At 55.3% G+C, this 20,350-nt stretch overlaps 3 protein-coding genes and 1 non-coding gene across 9 annotated transcripts in view; 1 reads left to right on the forward strand and 3 right to left on the reverse strand.

Moving 5' to 3' along the window:
• Positions 1–369: 369 nt before the first annotated feature.
• DNAJB13 (DnaJ heat shock protein family (Hsp40) member B13) lies at positions 370–4,105 on the forward strand. 3 transcript variants are annotated; one of them, XM_048048014.2, is made up of 8 exons: positions 371–521; positions 1,407–1,510; positions 1,601–1,762; positions 2,124–2,281; positions 2,543–2,656; positions 3,106–3,219; positions 3,317–3,419; positions 3,692–3,894. In XM_048048014.2, exons 1-7 carry the CDS (start codon positions 454–456, stop codon positions 3,368–3,370), a joined length of 774 nt encoding a protein of 257 aa, XP_047903971.2. In that variant the 5' UTR covers positions 371–453; the 3' UTR covers positions 3,371–3,419; positions 3,692–3,894. The 3 variants fall into 3 exon arrangements, with proteins under 3 accessions (XP_047903968.2, XP_047903971.2, XP_047903970.2); XM_048048013.2 differs by having other exon boundaries at positions 3,343–3,419; XM_048048011.2 differs by lacking the exon at positions 3,317–3,419 and having other exon boundaries at positions 370–521; positions 3,692–4,105.
• A 276-nt stretch (positions 4,106–4,381) lies between these two features.
• On the reverse strand, positions 4,382–7,149 carry LOC106042367 (putative mitochondrial transporter UCP3). The gene is made up of 7 exons (XM_066990056.1): positions 6,897–7,149; positions 6,528–6,664; positions 6,205–6,415; positions 5,774–5,971; positions 5,341–5,442; positions 5,069–5,249; positions 4,382–4,907 (listed from the first exon to the last, which is right to left on the reverse strand). The coding sequence occupies exons 2-7, from the start codon at positions 6,651–6,653 to the stop codon at positions 4,802–4,804; spliced, it is 924 nt and encodes a 307-aa protein (XP_066846157.1). The 5' UTR covers positions 6,654–6,664; positions 6,897–7,149; the 3' UTR covers positions 4,382–4,801.
• A 938-nt stretch (positions 7,150–8,087) lies between these two features.
• Positions 8,088–20,350, reverse strand: part of C2CD3 (C2 domain containing 3 centriole elongation regulator) — a 49,697-nt gene continuing 37,434 nt past the window's right edge. Inside the window, exons 28-32 of one of the 4 annotated variants that reach the window (XM_066990048.1) lie at positions 20,039–20,215; positions 18,760–18,977; positions 16,199–17,219; positions 15,682–15,775; positions 8,088–9,007 (exon numbers count right to left, since the gene is read on the reverse strand). In XM_066990048.1, the coding sequence (XP_066846149.1) occupies positions 8,864–9,007; positions 15,682–15,775; positions 16,199–17,219; positions 18,760–18,977; positions 20,039–20,215 (1,654 nt within the window). In that variant the 3' untranslated portion in view covers positions 8,088–8,863. Of the gene's footprint in view, positions 9,008–12,582; positions 15,066–15,681; positions 15,776–16,198; positions 17,220–18,759; positions 18,978–20,038; positions 20,216–20,350 lie in introns of those variants that run through there. The other 3 variants (XM_066990047.1, XM_066990049.1, XM_066990046.1) reach the window with 3 other exon arrangements.
• On the reverse strand, positions 9,890–9,961 carry TRNAP-AGG (transfer RNA proline (anticodon AGG)). Its single transcript has one exon. It is a non-coding gene; the product is annotated as a tRNA-Pro (tRNA).

Here is a 20,350-nt window from a genome sequence, read left to right on the forward strand (position 1 = left end):
TCCCTTATCTTCCTCACTTCTGCTAGCTCAAGGCTAGCTGTCTCTCTGTTTCCTGATTTTCTCAGCTAAAAGACTATACCCAAGCTACAGGCCTCCCTATTTACGTCAAGGTTTCCTTGTTTTTTCACAATTTTGGAATTACAACGGGGTTTTCTATCCGTTGGCCCAGAGCCACGACTAAATCTCACGATGAACCCTGTAAAGCTTGAGGCTCCCTGAAATAACCACGGGTGGTTTCTTAATACCTAGAGACCATATGTAGAATATGTCTTGCAATACGTGTTGAGCAAGGACAGCTGGATGTTTGATCTTGGGACCGCTTAAAATGCATTTTTTTAATCATTTTTCCATCCTGAGGCCGTTACAGGGGCACAAGATGGCGGACGGCCACAGGGCGGCGAGAACTACAACTCCCGGCGTGCCCCGCGCCGCGCCCCTAGCAACGGGGCCGCCATGGGGCAGGACTACTACGCCGTGCTGGGACTGGGCCGCGGCGCCTCCGCCGCCGACATCCAGCGGGCGTGAGGGGGGCCGGGGGGCCGGGGGGGCTCGGGGGGGGGGGGGAGGCTGCGGGGCTTGGGGGGGCTGGAGCCGGCGGGGGCTGGGGGGTGGGGGGGGGTTGGGGGGGCTGCGGGGCTCCGGGATGGGCTCTTTTCGTCATCATCTGCCTCCTCACCATCATCTTCCTCCTCATCATCTTCATCACCATCATCTTCCTCCTCATCTTCCTCACCATCATCTTCCTCCTCACCATCTTCATCACCATCATCTTCCTCCTCCTCATCTTCCTCCTCACGATCGTCTTCCTCCTCATCTTCCTCACCATCATCTTCCTCCTCCTCGTCATCGTCATCTTCCTCATCACCATCATCATCTTCCTCATCATCTTGCTCCTCACCATCATCTTCCTCATCACCTTCTTCCTCATCACCACCATCTTCGTCCTCACCATCTTCCTCCTCACCATCATCTTCCTCAACATCTTCCTCCTCACCTGCATCTTCCTCATCATCATCTTCCTTATCGCCATCATCTTCCTCCTCCTCCTCATCTTTCTCCTCACCATCATCTTCCTCAACATCATCATCTTCCTTATCACCATCACCTTCCTCATTACCATCATCTCATCCCCCATCCTCACCATCATCTTCCTCAACATCATCTTCCTTATCATCCACAACATCTTCATCTCCTCACCACCATCTTCCTCCTCACCATCATCTTCCTCATCATCTTCCTCATCACCATCATCTTCCCCTCCTCCTCCTCCTCTTCCCCACCATCATCATCTTCATTCTCGCCATCTTCCTCCTCCTCCTCATCCTCCTCCTCACCGTCATCTTCCTCCTCACCACCTTCCTCCTCCTCCTCCTCACCATCATCTTCCTCCTCCTCCCGCCCCGCAGCTACCGCCTGCTGGCCCTGAAGAGCCACCCGCTGAAGTGCCGCGAGCCCGGGGCGCGGGAGAGGTTCAGGCAGCTGGCCGAAGCCTACGACGTGCTCGGCGACCGTGAGTGCGCGGGGCTCGAGCCGGAGGAGCTCTCCCAGTTCCACGGCAAACAAAAATAATAATAATATTCAATATCTCCTCGTCCTCTAGCTGTGAGGAAAGGCATCTACGACAGGTTCGGGGAAGAAGGTCTCAAAGGCGGCATCCCCCTAGAGTGCGGCGATGAGAACGCCTGGGCGGCCGGCTACGTGTTTCACAACAACCCTGACAAGGTCTTCAAGGAGTTCTTTGGCGGCGACAACCCCTTCGCGGGTGCGTGGCTGCTCTGCTGCCTCCCCGCGGGGTCCGCGCCCGCCCTGGGGTGGCTCCGAGGCCGCTGCCAGCCCCAAAACGTTGCGGTTCGCGGGGACGTTTCCCTCCCCAGCTACCCGAACGCACCGCGTGTGCCCCGGGGTTGCCGCCCAAGGAGCTCTGCTTCTGCCCCTCCGTCTTCTTCCCCCCTCGGCGCTTCCTCTTGAGTTTTGCCTCTCCGAGGCCGGCCGTGCTGCGGGGTTTAGTCCCCCGGAGGACGCCAGCCTCCCCTGCTGGGAGCTTTTATTCTCCCCTCTCCTGGGAACCGACTGACCCTGGGATTCGGCGTTGCCATCCCTGAGCTCCGTGTTACCCCCCGCAGAATTCTTTGCTGAGGACGGCTCGGAGGCGGTTGTGCCCTTCGGGGGGCTGCAAGGCCGCGGCGCGCTGAAGCGAGACCCCCCGATCGTGCGGGATCTCCACCTCTCCCTCGAGGATCTCTTCCACGGCTGCACCAAGAAGATCAAGATCTCCCGCAGGGTAAGGGCTCGCGCTGGGGTGTTCCCCTGGCGGTGCGGGACGTTCCGGTGGCAGAACCCGAAGCTTTGAGGCTGGTCCCGTACCACGGGACCCTGAAAACCAGAAATGCGGGCAGGATCCCAACCGGCGGCCTCCTTCCCTGGCTCGCCGGGAGGAATTCAGCCCGAGAGCTGACGGAAATCTCCCGGGAAGGGCTGATTCCAGGGAGGGGGAGCCCTTGCTGCCTTGTCGAGCTCTTCGTCACCCTCATCTGCCCCGCAGGTGATGAACCAAGACGGCCGAACGAGCGCCATCAGGGACAAGATCCTGACCATCGATGTGCAGCCGGGGTGGAGGCAAGGCACCAGGATCACCTTCGAGAAGGAAGGAGACCAGGTGACGGCCGCGGGGGTGATGTTTTGGGCCGCGCGCTCGTCGCAGATTTCCCGTTGGTGCCCTTTGCGCTGCTGCAGGGAAGCGACAGAGTCCTCCGGCGCAGACGAGTGCTGCTGTGCTCAGGAAGACAGCAAAAAAAATAATAAAAAACAAAGAGCCCTTTCTGTCTGTATTTTTCTTTCTGTCTGACTTTTTCCTTAGGATAAAAATAATTGAAAGGGGTGGCGGTTGTTCTGTCTGGCCTCACCTTTGCAAAACCCAGGCTGGTTTTCTTTGGCTCGGCAGGAGACTTTGATAAAGACATTTTTTTTCCCCCCTAAATGAAGAAAATCCCTTTCTTTTCTCCCCAGCCAGCAGCACCGAAGGGGGCAGGCGCTCGTGTCACCTTCCCCTGTACAAAGCTGTAACATCTCCAGTTACCTTTTTTTTTTTTTCCCCTTTGCTTTTAGGGTCCCAATGTCATTCCAGCGGACATCACCTTCGTTGTCCAGGAGAAACCCCACCCGAGGTTCAAAAGGGCCGGCGACCACCTCACCTACGTGGCCACCATCCCCCTGGGAAAGGTGAGGAGCCGGGAGGCGAGGAGCTGCCGCCTGCTCCACGTGGTGCTCGCGCGGTTTTATAAAAGGGGTCCCTTGGGGGGGGGGCTTAAAAATGCAGCCCGGGGGCCCTGCTGTGTCCCGCAGGCGCTGGTCGGCTGCGCGGTGGAGGTGAGGACGCTGGACGGGCGGCTGCTCAACGTCCCCGTCAACGACATCGTGGAGTGAGTGCCCTCGGAGCCTCCCCGCAGGGCGCTGGGCCCGGGGGAGCTCCTCGCCTCTTTTGGGGGCCTCTGAGGTTTGGTAACGTTGGGGGGGGGGTGAAGCCGAAAGGGGAGAACGGGGCAGGGGTGGAAGCTGGGGGGGGGGGAGCAAATCTGCCCTCAGCAACTTGCTCAGAAGCACCCGGGGCTCTGCGGCGCGCGGGGCAGAGCTGCAAGGGCAGATTTTTTTTTGGGGGGACCGGGAGCTCCTCGGCCCCTCCTTTGCTTTGCAGCCCCAAGTACCGCAAGGTGGTGCCCGGCGAGGGGATGCCGCTGCCCGGGGACCCCAGGCGCAGAGGCGACCTGCTCATCTCCTTCGACATCCGCTTCCCCAAGCAGCTCACGCCCGACAAGAAAACGCTCCTGAAGAGCGCGCTGCTCTCCTAGCCAATAAAGCTCTGCCGCCAGCGCTGCGGACGAGGGATTTCCCCCAGGACCCGGGCTCCTCGTGGCTTTGTGGTGACGGGGCGGCTGCCAGCTCAGCTGCTGCGGGGTCACAGAGGGGGTTTTGGGGGGAACAGGAGCGCCGGGCTCTGCCCTCGCGGGCTGCTGGGGGCTGGTGCTGGCGGGGAAGCGGAGCGGGACGGGACGGCGCAGCCCCCGTGGATGGCACCGCGCGGGGCTGGAGTTAAGAGATCGCAGAAAGCTTTTTGGGGACTCGGGGAGCCCCCTCCTCACAGCCCAGAAGCCACCGTCTGGGGAACACGCTGGCTGCACTCACGGGCTCGCCCACAGCCAGGCAGAACAAGGTCGCTCCTGGGTTTTATTTGGGGACGTGCTCCCCCAGAGGCAGCTATTCCTTCAGAGAACCCCCTCCCGTCCTGACATCGGTCGTAGGGGGCCCAGGTGAGCTCGTAGGGCTTTTTCCAACCTTAACGATTCTCTGATCCCCCCCCAAAAGGTGAAGGAACCCCGAGTCCCGCTGCGCTCAGATCCCGTAGGGGTGATTTATTTGAAGCACGGGTGAGGAAATCACAGGAATCACCGCGTATTTTTCCCCCATCCCTCAACTCCGTCCCGCCTGCCCACACCTCTCCTTTCCATTCGCCTTGTTCCCGCTGCCGCCAGGAGCGATGCTCTCCGGGCTGGAAACCCCACAAGTGCTTTTAATCCCCCTCTGAACTCCTCTCCGGAAACCTTTTCTCCCACGTCCCTGCAAACGGCCGCCTGCAGCGCCTCCGTCCGCCTCGCCGGTCCCTCTCGGGGACCCTCTTGGTCCTCGTCATCATTCCCATCGGGCCGGGGAGGGGTTGTCCGGCCTCGTTCCCCGCTCCTGCTGCCGCAGCAATTAACGTAATTTACTCCTGCCCCTCGCCCGCGCTGGCGAGAGGGGCCGGGGGGGCTCAGGGGGGAGCCGGCCGGGCCAGCACCGCCGCACGTTGTAGCTGCTCGTAGGAGATGAACATCACCACGTTCCAGGAGCCGAGCCGCAGGAAGGAGGGGACGAAACTGTACGGGGGAAAAAAAAAAAAACGGCGCTGGAGGCGACGTCCCCGGGGACCCAAAGCCCTGCCTCGAGTCCCGATGGCGGCAGCCCCGGGGGTGGTGCTGAGCCACGCCGCTGCCCGTGCCCGCTGTGATATTGTGCTTTTTTTTAACCCCAAACTCACCCCTTGTAGAGGCCGGCGAGGCCGTCCTGCATCAGCAGGGCCAGGAGGCAGCTGAGCACGTTCCTGTACTGCCCAGGCCCGGCGTTCATGTACCGCGTCTTCACCACGTCCACCGGCGACGCCACCACCGTGGCGCAGAAACCGGCCCCGAAGGCGGCCACGAAGTGGCAGGGGACGTTGTCTGGGGGGGGGGGGGGGGGCAGAGCCGGGGCCGGTGAGGGCCGTGGGGATGGGGCCGGCGCCCGGCGGCGTCCCCCCTGCACCGACCTCACCTGTCATCAGCTGCGCCCGCAGCAGCGCGTCCTTGAGGAGGTCGTAGGTGACGAGCTCCCCGCAGTTAACGATGGCGTTGCGGGCGATGTTGGGCAGCGTCCCTGTGCGGGAGGGGGGGTCCCAGCTGGGTGGGGGGGTCCCAGCCCTGTCCCCACTGCAGGGGGAGGCAGGGAAGCTGGGGAGGGGCTCTTGGTCAGGGCTGGGGGGACAGGACGAGGGGCACCGGCTGGAGCCTGGCAGGGGGGAGGCTCAGGGGAGGCGTTGGGAAGAAATTCTTCCCTCTGAGGGCGCTGAGGCCCTGGCCCAGGCTGCCCAGAGGAGCTGGGGGAGCCCCAGCCCTGGCGGTGCCCAAGGCCAGGCTGGGTGGGGGGCTTTAGGGCCCCTTCCAACCCAAACCCATCCTCCGATTCCCATCCCCATGTCAGCCCCTACCTCTCCACAGCCCGCGGACGCCCTCCTCCCTGGCGATGGTGCGGTACGCGTCCACGGTGCCGCTGTAGCGCCGGGCGCTGTCCGGCAGCGCCGCGTGGGCCTGGAAGCGCACCTTGACCACGTCGGTGGGTTGGGCGCACGTCACCGCCACGGCCCCCGTGGTGCAGCCCGCCAGCAGCCGCGCCGCCAGCCCCGTGCCTGCGGGACGACGCGCACCTTTTGGGGACCCGGCCGAGCGGGGAACCCCGCGGCGAGCCCGCAAGCAGGGAAGGCTCCGGGGTGTGAGATTTGGGAGGGGTTGTGGGGGGGGGGGGGGTTGGGCACCAAGGGGTGGGCCCTGCCCCGTCACGGGGAGGTCGCACGTCGCTATGGGGTGGGTGCAGGGAAGGGGTTTGCGCGCGGGGCAGGGTCCCGGCCGCTGTTGCACTCACTCTCAGCCCCCTTCGGGGTGTAGAGCTGCTTCACCGAGTCGTACAGCCCGATGCGGATGGAGGCGAAGCTCATCTGGCGCTGCAGCCCCGCCGCCAGCCCGCTGTAGAGGCTGCGGGGCCCCTCGGTGCGCACCATGGTGCTCAGCGTGCCCAAAACGCCCCGGTACTCCACCGTGCTGGGGCTCCGGGGGATCCGCACCTCGCCCTGGATCTGCGGGGTGCCAACGGTGACACCTTACCCTCTGCCCCCCACCCCCGAAACGCACCCGCGTGGGGGCTCCAAGCGCTGCGGGGAGCTTTCAGCGGGGTTTTCGGGGCCGTACCTGCAGCCGCACTTTGGCGGTGTCCAGGGGGAAGGTGCAGACGTCGGCGATGCAGGCGGCCGTCCCGGCGCTGAGGAACTTCACGGCTGCCGGCGGGGGCACCTCGGGGGGCTTCAGGCCCACCATGGCTGGAGGGGCTGCGAGGGAACGGGAGGGTTCGCAGCGGGGTGCCGCGTCGGGAAGGGCTTCCTCCAGGCTCCCCGTTTGGGGACGGAGGTGACGATTTGCCGGGGCGGCTCTGGCTGCCCTGGGACACGCTCAGAAGCCAAATCCTTCCCCCTTTCTTCGCACGCGTCCTCGGGGAAACCGAGGCACGGAGCCTCCTCGCTCAGCCCGCTGACCCCCACCCCGGATCCCACAGGGCCTTACCGTGGGGACCCGGGCACCGCGTCCCCGTCTGCCTCCTTACACCCGCTGCGCGCAGCCAGCGCCCTGCGAGCCAGCTCCTTGGCCCTCCCCTTATATAGCGCCCGGGGGGAGACGTTCCAGCAGCCGCCGGCGTCGGGTGACAGCAAAACCCCGTCCCCCGGTGGCATTTGAGCTGCTGAACGCGGGGCCACCTGGCAGCTGCGAGGGGTTTGCTTCATTTCAGCCCCCGCTCCGAACACGCTCCTGCCCGGCTGGGACCCTGGGGCCGGGGAGCACAGCATGGGGCAGGGCAGGGACCCTCTTGGCCCCGGCACCGGCCGCGCGTTTGTCATCGATCCTGAGCAGCTGTCAGGGCCCCGGGCTCGCCGCTGAGCTTGTTTACCAGCGGGGTTTCCTACAACGTGTCCCCTGCGCTCACGTGGAGCCACCCCAGGGCAGGGGCCAGGCGGGCGGCTGAGGTAAACCCCAAATCTGAAACCCCTCCGTGGCCGTGCCCGGGCTCAGGCAATGAAACCCACGCTGTCCTTTCGAGGGCTGCGATGCGCAAAGGCTCAGGATGCAGCTCAGGACAGTGCTGGAGGCTGGGGATGGGGTGAAAGCTCAACAACTGTCCCTTTCCTTCCCTTTCCTACTGTCTTAAAACTCAAGGCCGTGCTGGCACGGAGCTCCCAACCCCGCCCTGGGCTTTTTGGGGATGCCAGGAGGATCGGCAAGGGGAGGAGGAAGCCCTCGCATCCCTCCTGGTCTTGCAAGGGAAGCTGAGGACGCGCATTACGGGGACGCCTGGCACCTCCACCTCCCTGCCCGGGCGGCGCTGACGCTCAGCGTGCCCTGGAAACGGTTTCACCTCCCCGCAGGGGCAAGGAGAGAGACCTTCGTGGCGAATTACGCCTTTAGGAAGAACAAAAGCGCAGAGAAGGGAGCAAAAAAGGGACGATGAAACTTCGTCTCCCTCCATCCTGACTCGAAAGCGGGGTTCTAAAGGCAGCTTTTTTCCGGGGACAGGAAGGCTTCGCGCTTGCTCGCCTCCACCGTCCGCCTTGGGCAACGCAGCAACGCTCGATTCCCTCTCAAAGCAGAGACCTCCACGCACGCCCTCAGCCCCCCAGCCTCCAGGACGCGTTTCTGGGGCATCCCCGAGGCTGTTGGGGGACCAAGCCCTGCCCACGCGGAGCCGAGCACCGCGCCCCGGACGAGAAGAAATCATAATTTTATTGAAACACGAACAGCGGTCGGGGAGCGGTACAAAGAAATAACTTAGCTTGGTTTGCATCAAAGCCGTTATCCAAAAGGTAGCGGACGAACACGTACAAAAATAATTTACGTTATAAAAGTGCCACATTTCCCGTAAAAGCCTTCTGTACACACACCGCTATTTCACAGGACCCTGGGTCCGTATTTACACAAGCACCGCGGGCGCACGCGTTCCTCTCGCACTCGGAGAATCAGCAAACTGCTTCCCAGCAGTGATTTTTGGGTGTACGAGGCGGGGAGGGAGCTCCTCTCCTCTCCCCGTCCCCAGCACATGCGGGCAGGGAGGCAGCGGCGCTCAGCTCCCCGCCAGGACGGCCGATTTTTAACGTTCTCCCTCCTTTGGTTCAAGAAAAGAGGAGCTGCCCTAAAATAGGACGCTTCACCCAGCTCGTTAAAAAATAAAAATAAAAGGGGAGGGGTGGTGTAACTGGAGAAATTTCACAGGAATAAAGCTCAGAAACCGAGCACCTGAAGGCCAGGTGACGCCCTGCTGCTTAGCCTGGGGCTTGAGTCTCACCTGGGCGCTGGCCTTGCAAGGTGCAGCCTCTGTGCTCCCCTTGGCTGACCACCAGGCTCCACCTCCCTTTAAATTAATACCAATTAGGCAAAATATCAGAGATTGAGCCCAACTGCTGCCTTCTCCTTCCCCCCCAGGAGGCCGCAGCCTTTGCCCACAGCAGGCAGGAGCCGCTCCGGACGGGCTCTCACCCTCGCTACTCTTTCTTGGAGAGCCGAGCAGAGAAGATGCGGGCGATTCTCTTGGCTTCTTCTTCCGAGAGAGCGGCCGGGGCCAGCGCCGGCCTCGGACGGTTCGGCCTTCGGTACGGGATTCCTCCCAGCGCAGCTCCGCGTCCGCTCTGGGGAGAGAAGGAACAAAACCTTACAGCCCTGCGAGCTCTGCCCGGGTGCTGGGTGTGCCTTTTGCAGCCTGCGAGCAGCTGGATACGCAGAAATCCCCCTCCCGAGGTCTTCCCTTGCTCACTGGTTCTTCTTCAAGGGCTTTTTCTCACCCTGCGCGCTGAGAGGCATCGCGGCCCGGGCTGGGTATGGGTCTCGGAGCACAGCGCTCCGCATTTCGGGGAGTATCTCAGTAGTCCCCGTTTCCTCCTTCCCACATTACCCGCGTGTCCGTTCCAAACACAACCACCGAACAGAAATCCCACTGCTGTAACCGCTCGGATGATTTCACCTTCAATGTGAAAATCTCTAGTGTTTTGATTTGATTTTTGTTATTACTTCCCCTCTGCCCCTCACCTCCGCGCCCTTTCGCTCTGACACCGCGCAGCCTGGCCGGGGAACAGGCTGCCGGAGCTGTCGGCTGCGCGAAAGGCAGAGGAGAAGGACGAGCAGCATTCCCGTGGCTTCCCAACCCCTCCTTCAGCGGCTGCGTGCCCGCATTTAGCTTCTAGGGGAGAGGTGAACTCGCTGCGGTGCTCACGTGCTGTCAGGGCTGGAAGCTGGTTAATTGTGAGCAGAGGCCGACCCCCAGCTCCCCACCCCTCAGCCGCCCCTCACAGGACTCGTGTCCCAGGCCCTTCCCCAGCTTCGGAGCCCTTCTCTGGACACGCTCCAGGGCCTCGATGTCCTTCTGGTAGCGAGGGGCCCAAAGCTGAACCCGGCACTCGAGGTGCGGCCTCACCGGAGCAGAGCCCAGGGGGACGAGCACCTCCCTGGCCCCGCTGGCCGCACTGCTCCTGACATGAGCCCGATGCCGTTGGCCCTGGTGGCCTAAAAAAGCAGGGCTCGTCCGGGATTTGAACCCGGGACCTCTCGCACCCTAAGCGAGAATCATACCCCTAGACCAACGAGCCGACGTGCCCCACATTTCGGGTGCTGAGGCAGGTGAGGGCCCAGCCTCGGGTGCCCGCGGAGGCCCAAGCGAGCGGTGCCCGTGTGGGAGGTGTGGTGCTGGGCTGGGACCTCGCTAACCACAGGGCTGAGGCTGCCCCGGAGGACGGCGCTGGCTCCGAAAGCTGACAGCGGCCCGGCCTTTGGCCCACATCCCCGTGCTGCCTTCTCCGTCCCCGCCGGGCTCGGCCGCGGCAGGAAGGGCTCCCAAGGTGAGCGGCTCCCTGCCCGGAGCCCGCTGCCGCGCGCTGCCCGCCTCGAGGGGCGCCGTCTGGGGAGGGAAACGGCTCTTTTAGGAGCAAGCGGCCTGTTTGTTTCTTGTGCTGGGTAACGCTCACCGAGATGACGGCGCTGCTCGCGGGCTGCCCGGTCAAGAAAAAGGACGACACGGGTGGGAACGGCTCACTTGTCTTCTGCAGCAGCGCAGAAAAGGCTCACAACAAACTAGCTATAAATCAGCAGAACTGAAAACCGGCTCCCAGTTTTGTCCTGTGAATCCTGGAAATTACATGAATAGTGCTACAAGAGACTTCAGGCTACGCAGGAAAATAGCTAGGGCCTGCGATCCTTCAAAACCAGCACCCATTTTTATCCTGCTGAAAAAGACACGTCGATATTTTCGAGAATCCTTGCTTTGTTTTTCTTTCTGCTCTGGGATAACCTGGCCCACACCAAACGTAAGATGCTGAGAGATTTTAAACACAGACCTGGCAACATCAGAAGGTTAAAAGCGAGCAAAAAGAGATGCCTGCTGGCCTCCCCACTCAAGGCCGTGCAGAGAGGCCGGGTCAGTAGGTTTTTCTTCCCACCCCATTCCCCGAGCCAAGTGTTTGGGAAACAGCCGAAACCTTCGTGTTGGCTGGAGCCGGGCAGCAACCAGCTCGTGCTGGCTCTCTGGTCTCTGTGCAGCATTCGTTAGCTGTTCACAGAGAAAAATGTTCACAGGGAGAGCTCAGGGCTGGCGAAAGGCCTCTAATTTCGGTGCACCAAGGCAGCATTCGCTCCCGAACACCAGCTTTATGTATCTGCAAGGAATTTACACGGACTGCCTCATCCCTTCACCCAGGAAAGCCTAAAAAAAAAAAAGCCCACAAACCCAAACACGGCAAGGAATTCCCACAGCTCGGGGGAGCTGCGTGCGATGCTACAGCAGATGCGGGTTTATACTGTAGCAAGGGCTCTCTATCACATTCCCCAAACCATCCAGTTCATCCTATTTCACGTTATCACGAAATGGCATTTGGTACCGTGGCCATAAAGAAATCGTCCCGCCAGCGCCGCCAAGGCTGCGAACTCCTGCCCGCAGCCACTGCAGCCTGGGAAACGCTTACGGAAATGTGTCCGATGGACAACTTTGGGATTTCGTTACCGAAACTACAAGTGCCCTGGACGATGCAGAACCTGCCTTCTACAAAACTGGCTTCCGAATTCCCCTCTCATGAGCATTTGTGCTGTACACAGACTCTTTGGGCACAGCTTGCCAGGGAGACGCGGCACCTCACATTTTCAACGTAAGCCCCCGGTGCGACGGCTCACCCCAAAGGAGCCCCGTGCTCCTAAACTGAAAATACGACAGGAGAGCAGCTGCCCGCTGCTGTCAGATGACACCAAGGCGACGGGTAGCGGTTTGTGCGCTCCTGACTGCCAGTAAACAGGGTGAGAACGCAAACACCGCACTTGCATGCTTTTTCAGACACAGGCAGGTGCCTCAAATCCTATTGCTCCGGTTTTTGTACCGCCGCGTCCACCTGCGGCAACTCAGACACGCTGACACGTGCACCCAAACCCTTTTGAAACACGAACTTCCAGCCGTAAGAAAGGCTCAGAGGCTCTTCTTCCTGCTGCTCCCATGCTCAGGCGTGAAAACGGGCCAAGCTCACAGGCACAGTTAACACCCCCAGCCTGCAGAGGTGATCGGGAGCCTCAGGAATTGCATCTGCAGGTTTAGCTTCACCAACGTTTTTGGGATGGGGATACAGGAAAGGGCTACACTTCTGTGCTTCCCTCTGTATAAAGCGATTTTTCTTTGAAATACGCAAATTCCCTGCACACACAGCTTTTAGCAAGGCGTTTTGGCCTCAGCGCTGCGTTTTTAGGACGCGTTTTCCTCTCGGAAAACGCGAGAGGAAGAGGACTTAGGTACAGAAGACTGTGCTTTGCTTTCCTGTTTGTAGAAGCGGCTACGATACGGCAGGACGCTTAAACCAGCCTGGGATTACCTACCTGCTGTGCGCCGGGGATTCGAGCAAAGCAAAGGGATTTGTCGGCATTTTGGAGGTGCTGGGGGCCGGCTCGTTTCAAGGTCAGAGAATTCGGGTAAGCACCTTGGCAGCGAGCAGCGTTTCAGCCCCGGCGGCGCAGCAAGCGTGACAGCGAGTTTTGGCCGAGCGCTGACGCAGGAGTGGAAACGGATCTGTGTCAATAGGCTACAACCCCCCCAGCGGAGCGACCTTGCACCTACTTCTGCTTTCTGGACAGCCAAAGCTTCGCGTCCCGTCCCAGACGGCACACCCCGTCCCAGGCAGACGTGGGGAATACGGCTTCTGATCACGAAAACGAAAAAGAACAGCAGCATTTCTGTTCAGCAGGTTAAGAGGACAAGTTTTACTGGCTAAAAACCTCAGCTCTGGGGAACGTGCTTGGGGAAAAAAAGGAGCTTCCACGGCTGCAGCTGAAAGGGGAGCAGGCCAAGAACAAACGTCACAACCAAGAAAGGATGTTTGGACCTTCGCGGGCCAGCTGCAGTTTCAGGACACCTCAAAGGTGCTAAGTTTGTGTTATAAAAGTGTTCTTTCTAGTCTACACTGAAGGTACATCCATACGAAACAACTATTTATGCTGAGTAAAATTGGTTTCAATGTAAGTTTCTTATCCTTTTGGAATATTCGTAGAAGTGAGGAAAAAAATAAAGATATTTTAGTGAAAAGTTGGTTTTAAATACCTTTTTCCCCCCCCAAACAGCTTCACACGAGTAGACTGGGTCACTCTGAAAGGCAGCAAACCTTAACACGGGCTTCCCTGCTAGCACCTCATTGCAATAATGTTTTATTTCATTATTATCTTTTTCTCTAGTGTATGATTACCTGAAACCCTAACCAGAATCAGCGCTGCAGTGCCCTCCGCGTGAGTGGTCGTTATCTAGAGAGATTAAATTTTTGACTCAAAAACTCAGCCCTGGTATATAAAATAGCACGGAACATGCGAATGCAGCACAGGCAAAGAGGGAGGAGAAGTGAGGCCAGAGGCTACGGTCAGTAAAAAGATCTGGATTGTAATCCGGGCCACCTACACGATGGCTCTGGTTCATTAAAAAATAGATGTAGCTTTAAAGTAACCACGATACAGTGCTGGATGCTGTTAAGTTTAGCATCGAAGTTTTTCCCTAGGTTATATCAGGAACAGCCGGGAAAGGGGCTGAGTGGAGACAAGTGCGAAGCTGCTCCATGAACCTGAGAAGGGGCAGAAATTGAACCTGGCCTGCTGGGTCACAGCAGGTGACAAGAGTGGAACGGGAAAGCCGGGAAGGACCTCAAGAAACTGGACATGAATCTGATGTGGTGGAGGAAAAAAGGTCAAACATTTGTTGATTTTTTTTTATATTTCGTGAGGCTCTGCAAAATTCCGGTCCCTGCCACGTGGCCTGAGCTACTGCAGCACCTCTCAAGTCCTCAAGATCCACAAGTCCTCGCAGCACGACCCAGAAAAGCCCTTTTGTCTCAAAATTCTGCCACCTCCTTTGACGTGACCGCCCCCTTCGCCTCCTCACCGGTTTTTCCTCGCTTTGTGGAGAAAGGCAGGGAAAACAGGGTGTCAGGCACCACAGGGAGAGGCGTCAGGAACGCCAGCAAGGCCAGGAGGGAGGCTTGCCAAGCGCCATGTGAGCGACAGGGCACTGCTGATCTTCGGATGATAACAGCTCAGATTTCGGCCTTGCCGTCACGCTCGGCGTTTGCTGAACTGTGCGGAAACTAAACAAACCCGGATTTAGAAACCGACGTCCTCGGCGCTAGCTAGGAACACAAATACGAGAAAGCAGGCTTTCCTGAACGGCGGCGTAACGCCGGCATAAACATAAAACTTCCTGCTCTTCACATCGGGCGCTTGATGGTGGCTGCGCAGCGCGGGGCAGAACCGAGTCCTGTCTCAACAGATGCCTACAAAGTGTAACTGCAAAAGATTAGCTCTAGTTACTCCCGGAATTAAGCTGGTTTAAGGTCAGCTATATCCAAAACGGGGCCTTACTAATACTCTCCCTAATTATTGACCACTTTCAGGGGTGTGTTGCTAGCCACCGAGCTTAGCACTGCACAGAAAGGGAATTCGAGTAAAGGTGGCATTGACATCAACCCGTAGGTCTGAGCGCTGCTTTGCAGACGCACGGAAGGACAGGGTGCTTCCAGGAAGAAGCAGAAGCTTTCAGAGAAAGCAAAACGTGGAAGAAGGGGCATGGCAGTGAATTAAGAGAGCGAGGATGGACAGAAGGGAAAACATAATTCAAAGGAGATTCCCCAGGAGAAACGTGCCAGAGATTCTGCTTTGGATTTTTGGATTTTTTTTTTGGATTTGATCTGCTTTGGATTTTATCTGAAGTGTTCAGATAGAGCATGAAAAGTATGCTTAACGAGCACTGAGACATACTGCAGCCTAGGTGTTATGGTCAAACTACATCCAAGGACCCTGAAAGCACACTGTGACCATGACAGCTCTGATAGAGTTCTGTATTTTCATCAGGAACAAGTTTCAAAGGCTTTAGAAAAGGGTAAGCCTTGTGTAAATGAGAAAAATAATCATTTTAATAATGCAAAACAGCAAAAATCCATGCATTTTACCTGCCTGTAAACATGTTTATTAATTGCAAGGAGTTTCCATTGCTTCGGAGCCATTAGATCCTGCCTGGTTTTGTTCTGTTTGATCAAGCAAGCTGCTTCTGATTACATAAATGTTCCTTACAGCATTTGTTTCATAGGTCACAGGGAGGGGAGTGAACGCGTTATCTGTTCTGGGAGCAGTAAACACTTGGCCCACATGGTGCAGTACCCGAGATCCACATCCAGAGCCCTGCTGTGGCTGCACAGGAATAACGGTTAGACCCCAAAACAACCGAGTCACAAACCTTCTGGAAAGAAAACGGTCTCTACTTTCCTGCACCAAGTAAATGTTTATGCAAACAAAAATATTTATGAAGCAATAAAAGCAATCATCAGCCTGCGTAAGTACTTCTACTACTCCCTCTCCCTCCATCGAAGAACAGGAGTCAATACCTCCCAGGGAGGTGCTCTCTGCTGCAAACTCCCTATTTTATCCCAATCTAAGAGGTGCAAATTAGTCATAATTACAGGTATCCCCCAAATTAGGCACCCTACATCATGATAAAGCACAAGGAAGTGTGGAGCACCTGCGAATTCCACCGACTCCAGGGGAGGAAAAGAGCAACCTCCCCGACTACATGGACAAACACGCCGCTTAAATGAACAAGCGTCACTGAGAACGTTGAATCATGAATGTTGAAAATGATTCTCTTTGTGAGAAGAGGTATCAGAGAGATTCTCCTTGATTTGGAAGCTGTCACAACCTCTAACCTCAGCGCTGACAGGCAAAGGAAGGGAGAAGTCCTTCCATTCCTGCTCGAACAGTCGGACGCCGTTAAGCTGGGACAATAAAGGAAAGGACGCCCCGTACTTACCGTGGAAGGACGGGAAGAAATGCTGAGCATCCTCATGGAGGCTTCCATCTGCTGCGGTGGAAGGAAGAAGTTGGGAACAACAACGGGATCAGGTCTGAGCAGAGCTGTTAAGGAACAACCTTTGGCAGTGCGTGACCGCACACAGCTTGACAGGGCAGCAGGCGGGCAATGAGCCTCGCTGTAACAGCTCCAAGCGGATCCCTGACGGTGAAACTCATTAATTTTAATCATCATGCTATCATTCTGAACACTGAATACTGGTTACAAATGGAAGGAAGTCCTCACTACGCTCTGAAACACGACATAACACGGACTTAATGAGATGATCTTCAAGGCCCCTTCCAACCCAAACCATTCTGTGACTTCTCACCCATTCCCCGGCCATCAGTTCTGGACTTATTTCACAGGGAAGAGCTCCACACAGCGAATTTCTCTTTGCTGAGGCCAATACAATTCTAACTAAGCAGTAAGATACGCTCCTTGAATGCAATGTGTGCTTAAGGAAACGGAAGGATACAAAACAATTGTTGGTTTCTCAGACTTTCCTGACTCTGCCGGTGGGTCTTCACGGCTGCCATCAGAAAAGCCACCACTGTTTCCTTCTGAGCCTGCTCGGGCAGATACACTCTTCGCAAAGATCTCATTGGAACCAGTTTTTTCCTCATCTTGATGATCTTCACCTAAAACCTCACCATCTTCCTTCTCTCTCGCTGTGGTTTTTCGATTGGTCAAACCAATGACTCCTGGAAATTCCAGAAGTTCTTCGGAGGCCGCACGAAATTCTGCATTTTGCTTTATTTGTTTAGTGTTAAACGTTCTATCCCAGTCGCAATTTCCATTTTCTACAGGGCCACCAACTGTTTGATGCACTGCTGACAAACGAGCAGAACAAAGCAGCTTCTCAGATTTTTCTGTGACACCGTTCAAGCTCTTCAAGCCTTCTACTCCTGCCCAAGGACTGCTCTGCTCTGTGCAGGGGCTGACGCATGGGCTAAGAGCGGTGAGCACGCTTCGGTTGTCACCTTGCGGTACGCTGGACAACGAGCTGCTCCGCCCGCTCTTCCCTTTTTGCAAACAATCTGTATCCCCCTGATCTTCAGGCCTCGCATTTATGGGCTGCTGGTCAGCTCCCAGTTCCACTTCGGAGAGCACGCTGGACCAGGGGCTGGTTTTGTCCGTCAGGGTTGTTATTTCATTAAGAGTTCGTGGTTCTATAACATCCTCCTCGTATTCTTCTTCGCTGTGGGGCTGGATGGCAAAAGCACCTTCATCTCTCTGGATGTAGCCCGCTGGCAAAGGATGCTCGCTTTCAGGGACAGCTTGGTCTAGCAACTCCTGCAATATGTGCCTCCCAAAAGAGCACGGCAGCCGCGTATCACTGCAAGCATTGGTCGAGTCCAACTCACCCTGGCCTTGACGCACTTCAGTTCTGGCTTTTGCAGCCTTCTGGTGGGGTACACGAGCAGCACCCGGCTTTCTGCCGTTGTCTTGATGCCCAGCAGAAGAGTCTTTACTATTTTTAGTGATGGTCTGTAAGTCTGATTAATAGAAAACGGCATCAGTAAGTGCACAGGGCAACCATTCACCCTTTAGCTGATTTACCTGGGCTTTTTGCAGAAAATCAGTTCAACTTCCCAACTCCAATCAAATGACAGGCGATTATTAATTAAATATTAATAAACCAGAAATTCACTCAGGACTATTGTTCAGTTGCTGTGCCAAATTACAAGGACTGAAAACGGGGAGCTGCCTGTGCTCCAGACACAGGTTCTGAAAAAAGATGGTTGGATTAGGAGCCTTGACATTAAGAGAATATATGCAATCCTGAATATCTCGGGGGATTTTGCAGTTTCTTTAGAAAGCCGTGATCACCTGGTTTTGGTTCCTAGTTAACAGATCCTATTCAATTCTCAAATTCTCTGAAAAATTAGTTTGCCAGTGTTAGGTTAAACAGGAAAGTACTGCTACTCTGAGGCAAGTGAAAGTCTTGCCACGAGGCAACGCAAGGGGGGAGGACATTTGGAAATGAAGGAAGAGTTTGAGACAGGTTGTAGAGGAGAGTACGTAAAGAAGCAGTAAAAACAATTAACAGAAGGGGACAAAAAAAAAAAAAGCAAAACCCTGGAGAAGAAAACATGAGAAAATCCAGGTGGCGATACAAAAAGGGCAGGTTCTGGCGTAACAGAAATGTGCCCTCCAGCTCCATCTCCTGGAAGTGGCGTTTCCCTGCAGGCAGCTAGAGGCAGAAGCAGCACGGAATTAACTTTCCAACTGGCAGCTCCCCGAGCCACAGCTTCTTCTCTCCTCTGATAGATTATTTTAAAAGTACGAGCATTGAGTTGGCTTCTTAGTCGTTTTACTGTTCACTGTGCCTCTCTGGTATAACATCGCAGCGGCTTGAGTGGTTAGGCTAAAATAAATTAAGTGCAATCAGTAAGAAGTTAATGAAGAAAGTTAGAATGGAGCTGGGAGAAATGTCAGGCAAAGTGAAAAAAGCAGAGATCTGAAAACAAGGTGTACAAAGAGATACGAGTTCCTTCACTGTTGTGTCATCCTCTGGCCTTATTAAGAATGTCTTTCTGTGTACTAATAATATGGAAAATTAATTGCACCGATGCCTGTAAAGGACTAAATGTAATGAATATGATAAATAGAAATTAAGCTGCTTACCGAGAGCTTTGTCTTACCTATCCTAAGAGCTTTACTTTACCTATTCATCACAAGGCATAAGTTTCACCTGAAAACAGATCTATGCCAATTCCTCTCAGCAAAGAGCCGCAGACTCAGCTCAGAACCATCCTGTGGACCTCTCTTTTTCTACCGAACAGCCATTGAAATTTTAGTACAATTTAGGCTATCTTGACAGAGCCTTAACTCCCAACTAACCTGACTTCTGAGTGTGTTTCGACCCAACATTATCATTACCAAAAGAAGTCTGAAAATCTCTCCGAAGCGTTCCCCCAGTGGACTAACACATTCTGGTGACCAACACCAGGGATTGGCCTCGATTATGTGAGAAATTTGACGATACTTTAAGGCGGCATCTGACCAAAAATTCCAGGCCAAGTGACAACTTACCATTGATGAGGCTGCTGACCTGAGACACCAACTGACTCGACTTTTTCAGAAGACGGTATCCATTGGGATCCGCTTCTCGGCTCCTCAAGCCTTGATGATCACTCTCCTGCTCTTCGTGGCTTGGTTTGGGTGTGTTACCGTAACTGAAGTCAGGAAAAGACCTGGTCAGCTTCTGACTGAAGTATCTCTGAACCTCATCCAGCTCACTCAAGTTTTTTCTGTAAGCAGTGGTAAAAAATTGATAAAAACAAAACCCCAAACCACAACCAACCTACGGCAGGCTGGTTCTGTTTGTATCATTCCAGTCAACTGCATGTAAATAAGCAAACAGAGGACTAAGGATTATTATTGAAAAACACATCAGTAGGTAAGTGCTCTACCTAAGCAAAAGGACAAAGCTTTCTCAAGGACAAATTTAGGCTGGAAGTTAAAAAAAGGAGCTAGTTTTAAACATACTCACTCAAAGAAAGTTGGATTTGAAATGACCTTCCAGCAGAAGTCTTAACGGCAACGTTATTACTTGACTTTATGACTGAGCATGATAAAAATCTAAGGATTTATATCTGCTTAAGTTCTAAGGATTTCATGATATATTGCTTCTGGTAGCTGGGGAAGGGATGGAACAACTCAGAGTCTCTTTCAGTCCCATATTCCTACAGGTAATGAAAATTCTTCTCCCAAAATTTAGACCTGATCTACAAACCTAGAATCTAGTCAAAAATAAATAAATAAATAGGTGCTTCTAGTAAGAATAAAGGCATCCTGCTGGGAAAGGACATCCAGCTACATGCACGATGAAAGTGCTTACAGGCTTGCTTTTCTATCCGTGAAAAAGTAACTCAAAGGACTATTGGCTTACTAGTGTGTGCCGTGTTACAGATGAACAGAGATGGATAAAGCAAAGCATTCGATCTAGATTTGAAAACACTGCTGTTACTGTTTCCCTTTGGAGACTCACTGCGTTGCTAGAGCACCTCAGTCCTAATGCTGAGTTGCCCCCCAGACCCTGCTTTTCCAATTTCATCTCATCCCGCTGTTATTACAGATATCTCACTGATAACTTTTAATCAGTTGCTGTATATTTTCATTTCCTTTAAAACTAAACACAAGAATTCTTAAGTTTCAAGCTCCGCTTTGCGAATGTAAGGCTTTGCATTACCATTTTCACAGAATCACAGAACGGTAGGAATTGGAAGGGACCTTGAAAGATCATCTAGTCCAATCCCCCTGCCAGAGCAGGAACGCCTACATCAAGATTTTGGCTACAGCTCTGCCTTACCTGAGAGCAGTTAGAAGAGAAGCACGTGATGACAGCGATAACGAGTCCATCTTGGCTGCCCGGTGTGCGTTTCCTTCCGCTTGCTGCAAGGACTCATGAAACCTGCGCACATTCTGCATATGCTCTTCATGACGAGGTGTGTGCGTCTTAGGGGAATTCATTCTGCCGGGAACAGGCCTACATGTAACCACAGAAAGCAGTTTGGCATCTCTGATTTTGTGAAGCCTGCTAACTAAGAACACGCAACAGCTTTAAGCACACTACAGAGCCACTGGCGGGTGAAACTAGCTTTTCCAAACGTCATCAAGAATG

The sequence above is a fragment of the Anser cygnoides genome, chromosome 1 (assembly GCF_040182565.1).
Source record: "Anser cygnoides isolate HZ-2024a breed goose chromosome 1, Taihu_goose_T2T_genome, whole genome shotgun sequence".
Lineage (NCBI taxonomy): Eukaryota > Metazoa > Chordata > Aves > Anseriformes > Anatidae > Anser > Anser cygnoides.

What these genes read in the sequence shown, in the direction of transcription:
- DNAJB13 (XM_048048011.2), top strand. Translation starts at nt 454, where the DNA reads ATGGGGCAGGACTACTACGCCGTGCTGGGACTGGGCCGCGGCGCCTCC. An exon ending in CTACGACGTGCTCGGCGACC is followed by an intron (nt 1,511 to 1,600) that starts GTGAGTGCGCGG and finishes CTCGTCCTCTAG; the next exon opens with CTGTGAGGAAAGGCATCTAC. An exon ending in CCACCATCCCCCTGGGAAAG is followed by an intron (nt 3,220 to 3,691) that starts GTGAGGAGCCGG and finishes TTTGCTTTGCAG; the next exon opens with CCCCAAGTACCGCAAGGTGG.
- LOC106042367 (XM_066990056.1), bottom strand. Translation starts at nt 6,653, where the DNA reads ATGGTGGGCCTGAAGCCCCCCGAGGTGCCCCCGCCGGCAGCCGTGAAG. An exon ending in GCGGGCGCAGCTGATGACAG is followed by an intron (nt 5,250 to 5,340) that starts GTGAGGTCGGTG and finishes CCCCCCCCCCAG; the next exon opens with ACAACGTCCCCTGCCACTTC. An exon ending in CTCGCCGGCCTCTACAAGGG is followed by an intron (nt 4,908 to 5,068) that starts GTGAGTTTGGGG and finishes TCCCCCGTACAG; the next exon opens with TTTCGTCCCCTCCTTCCTGC.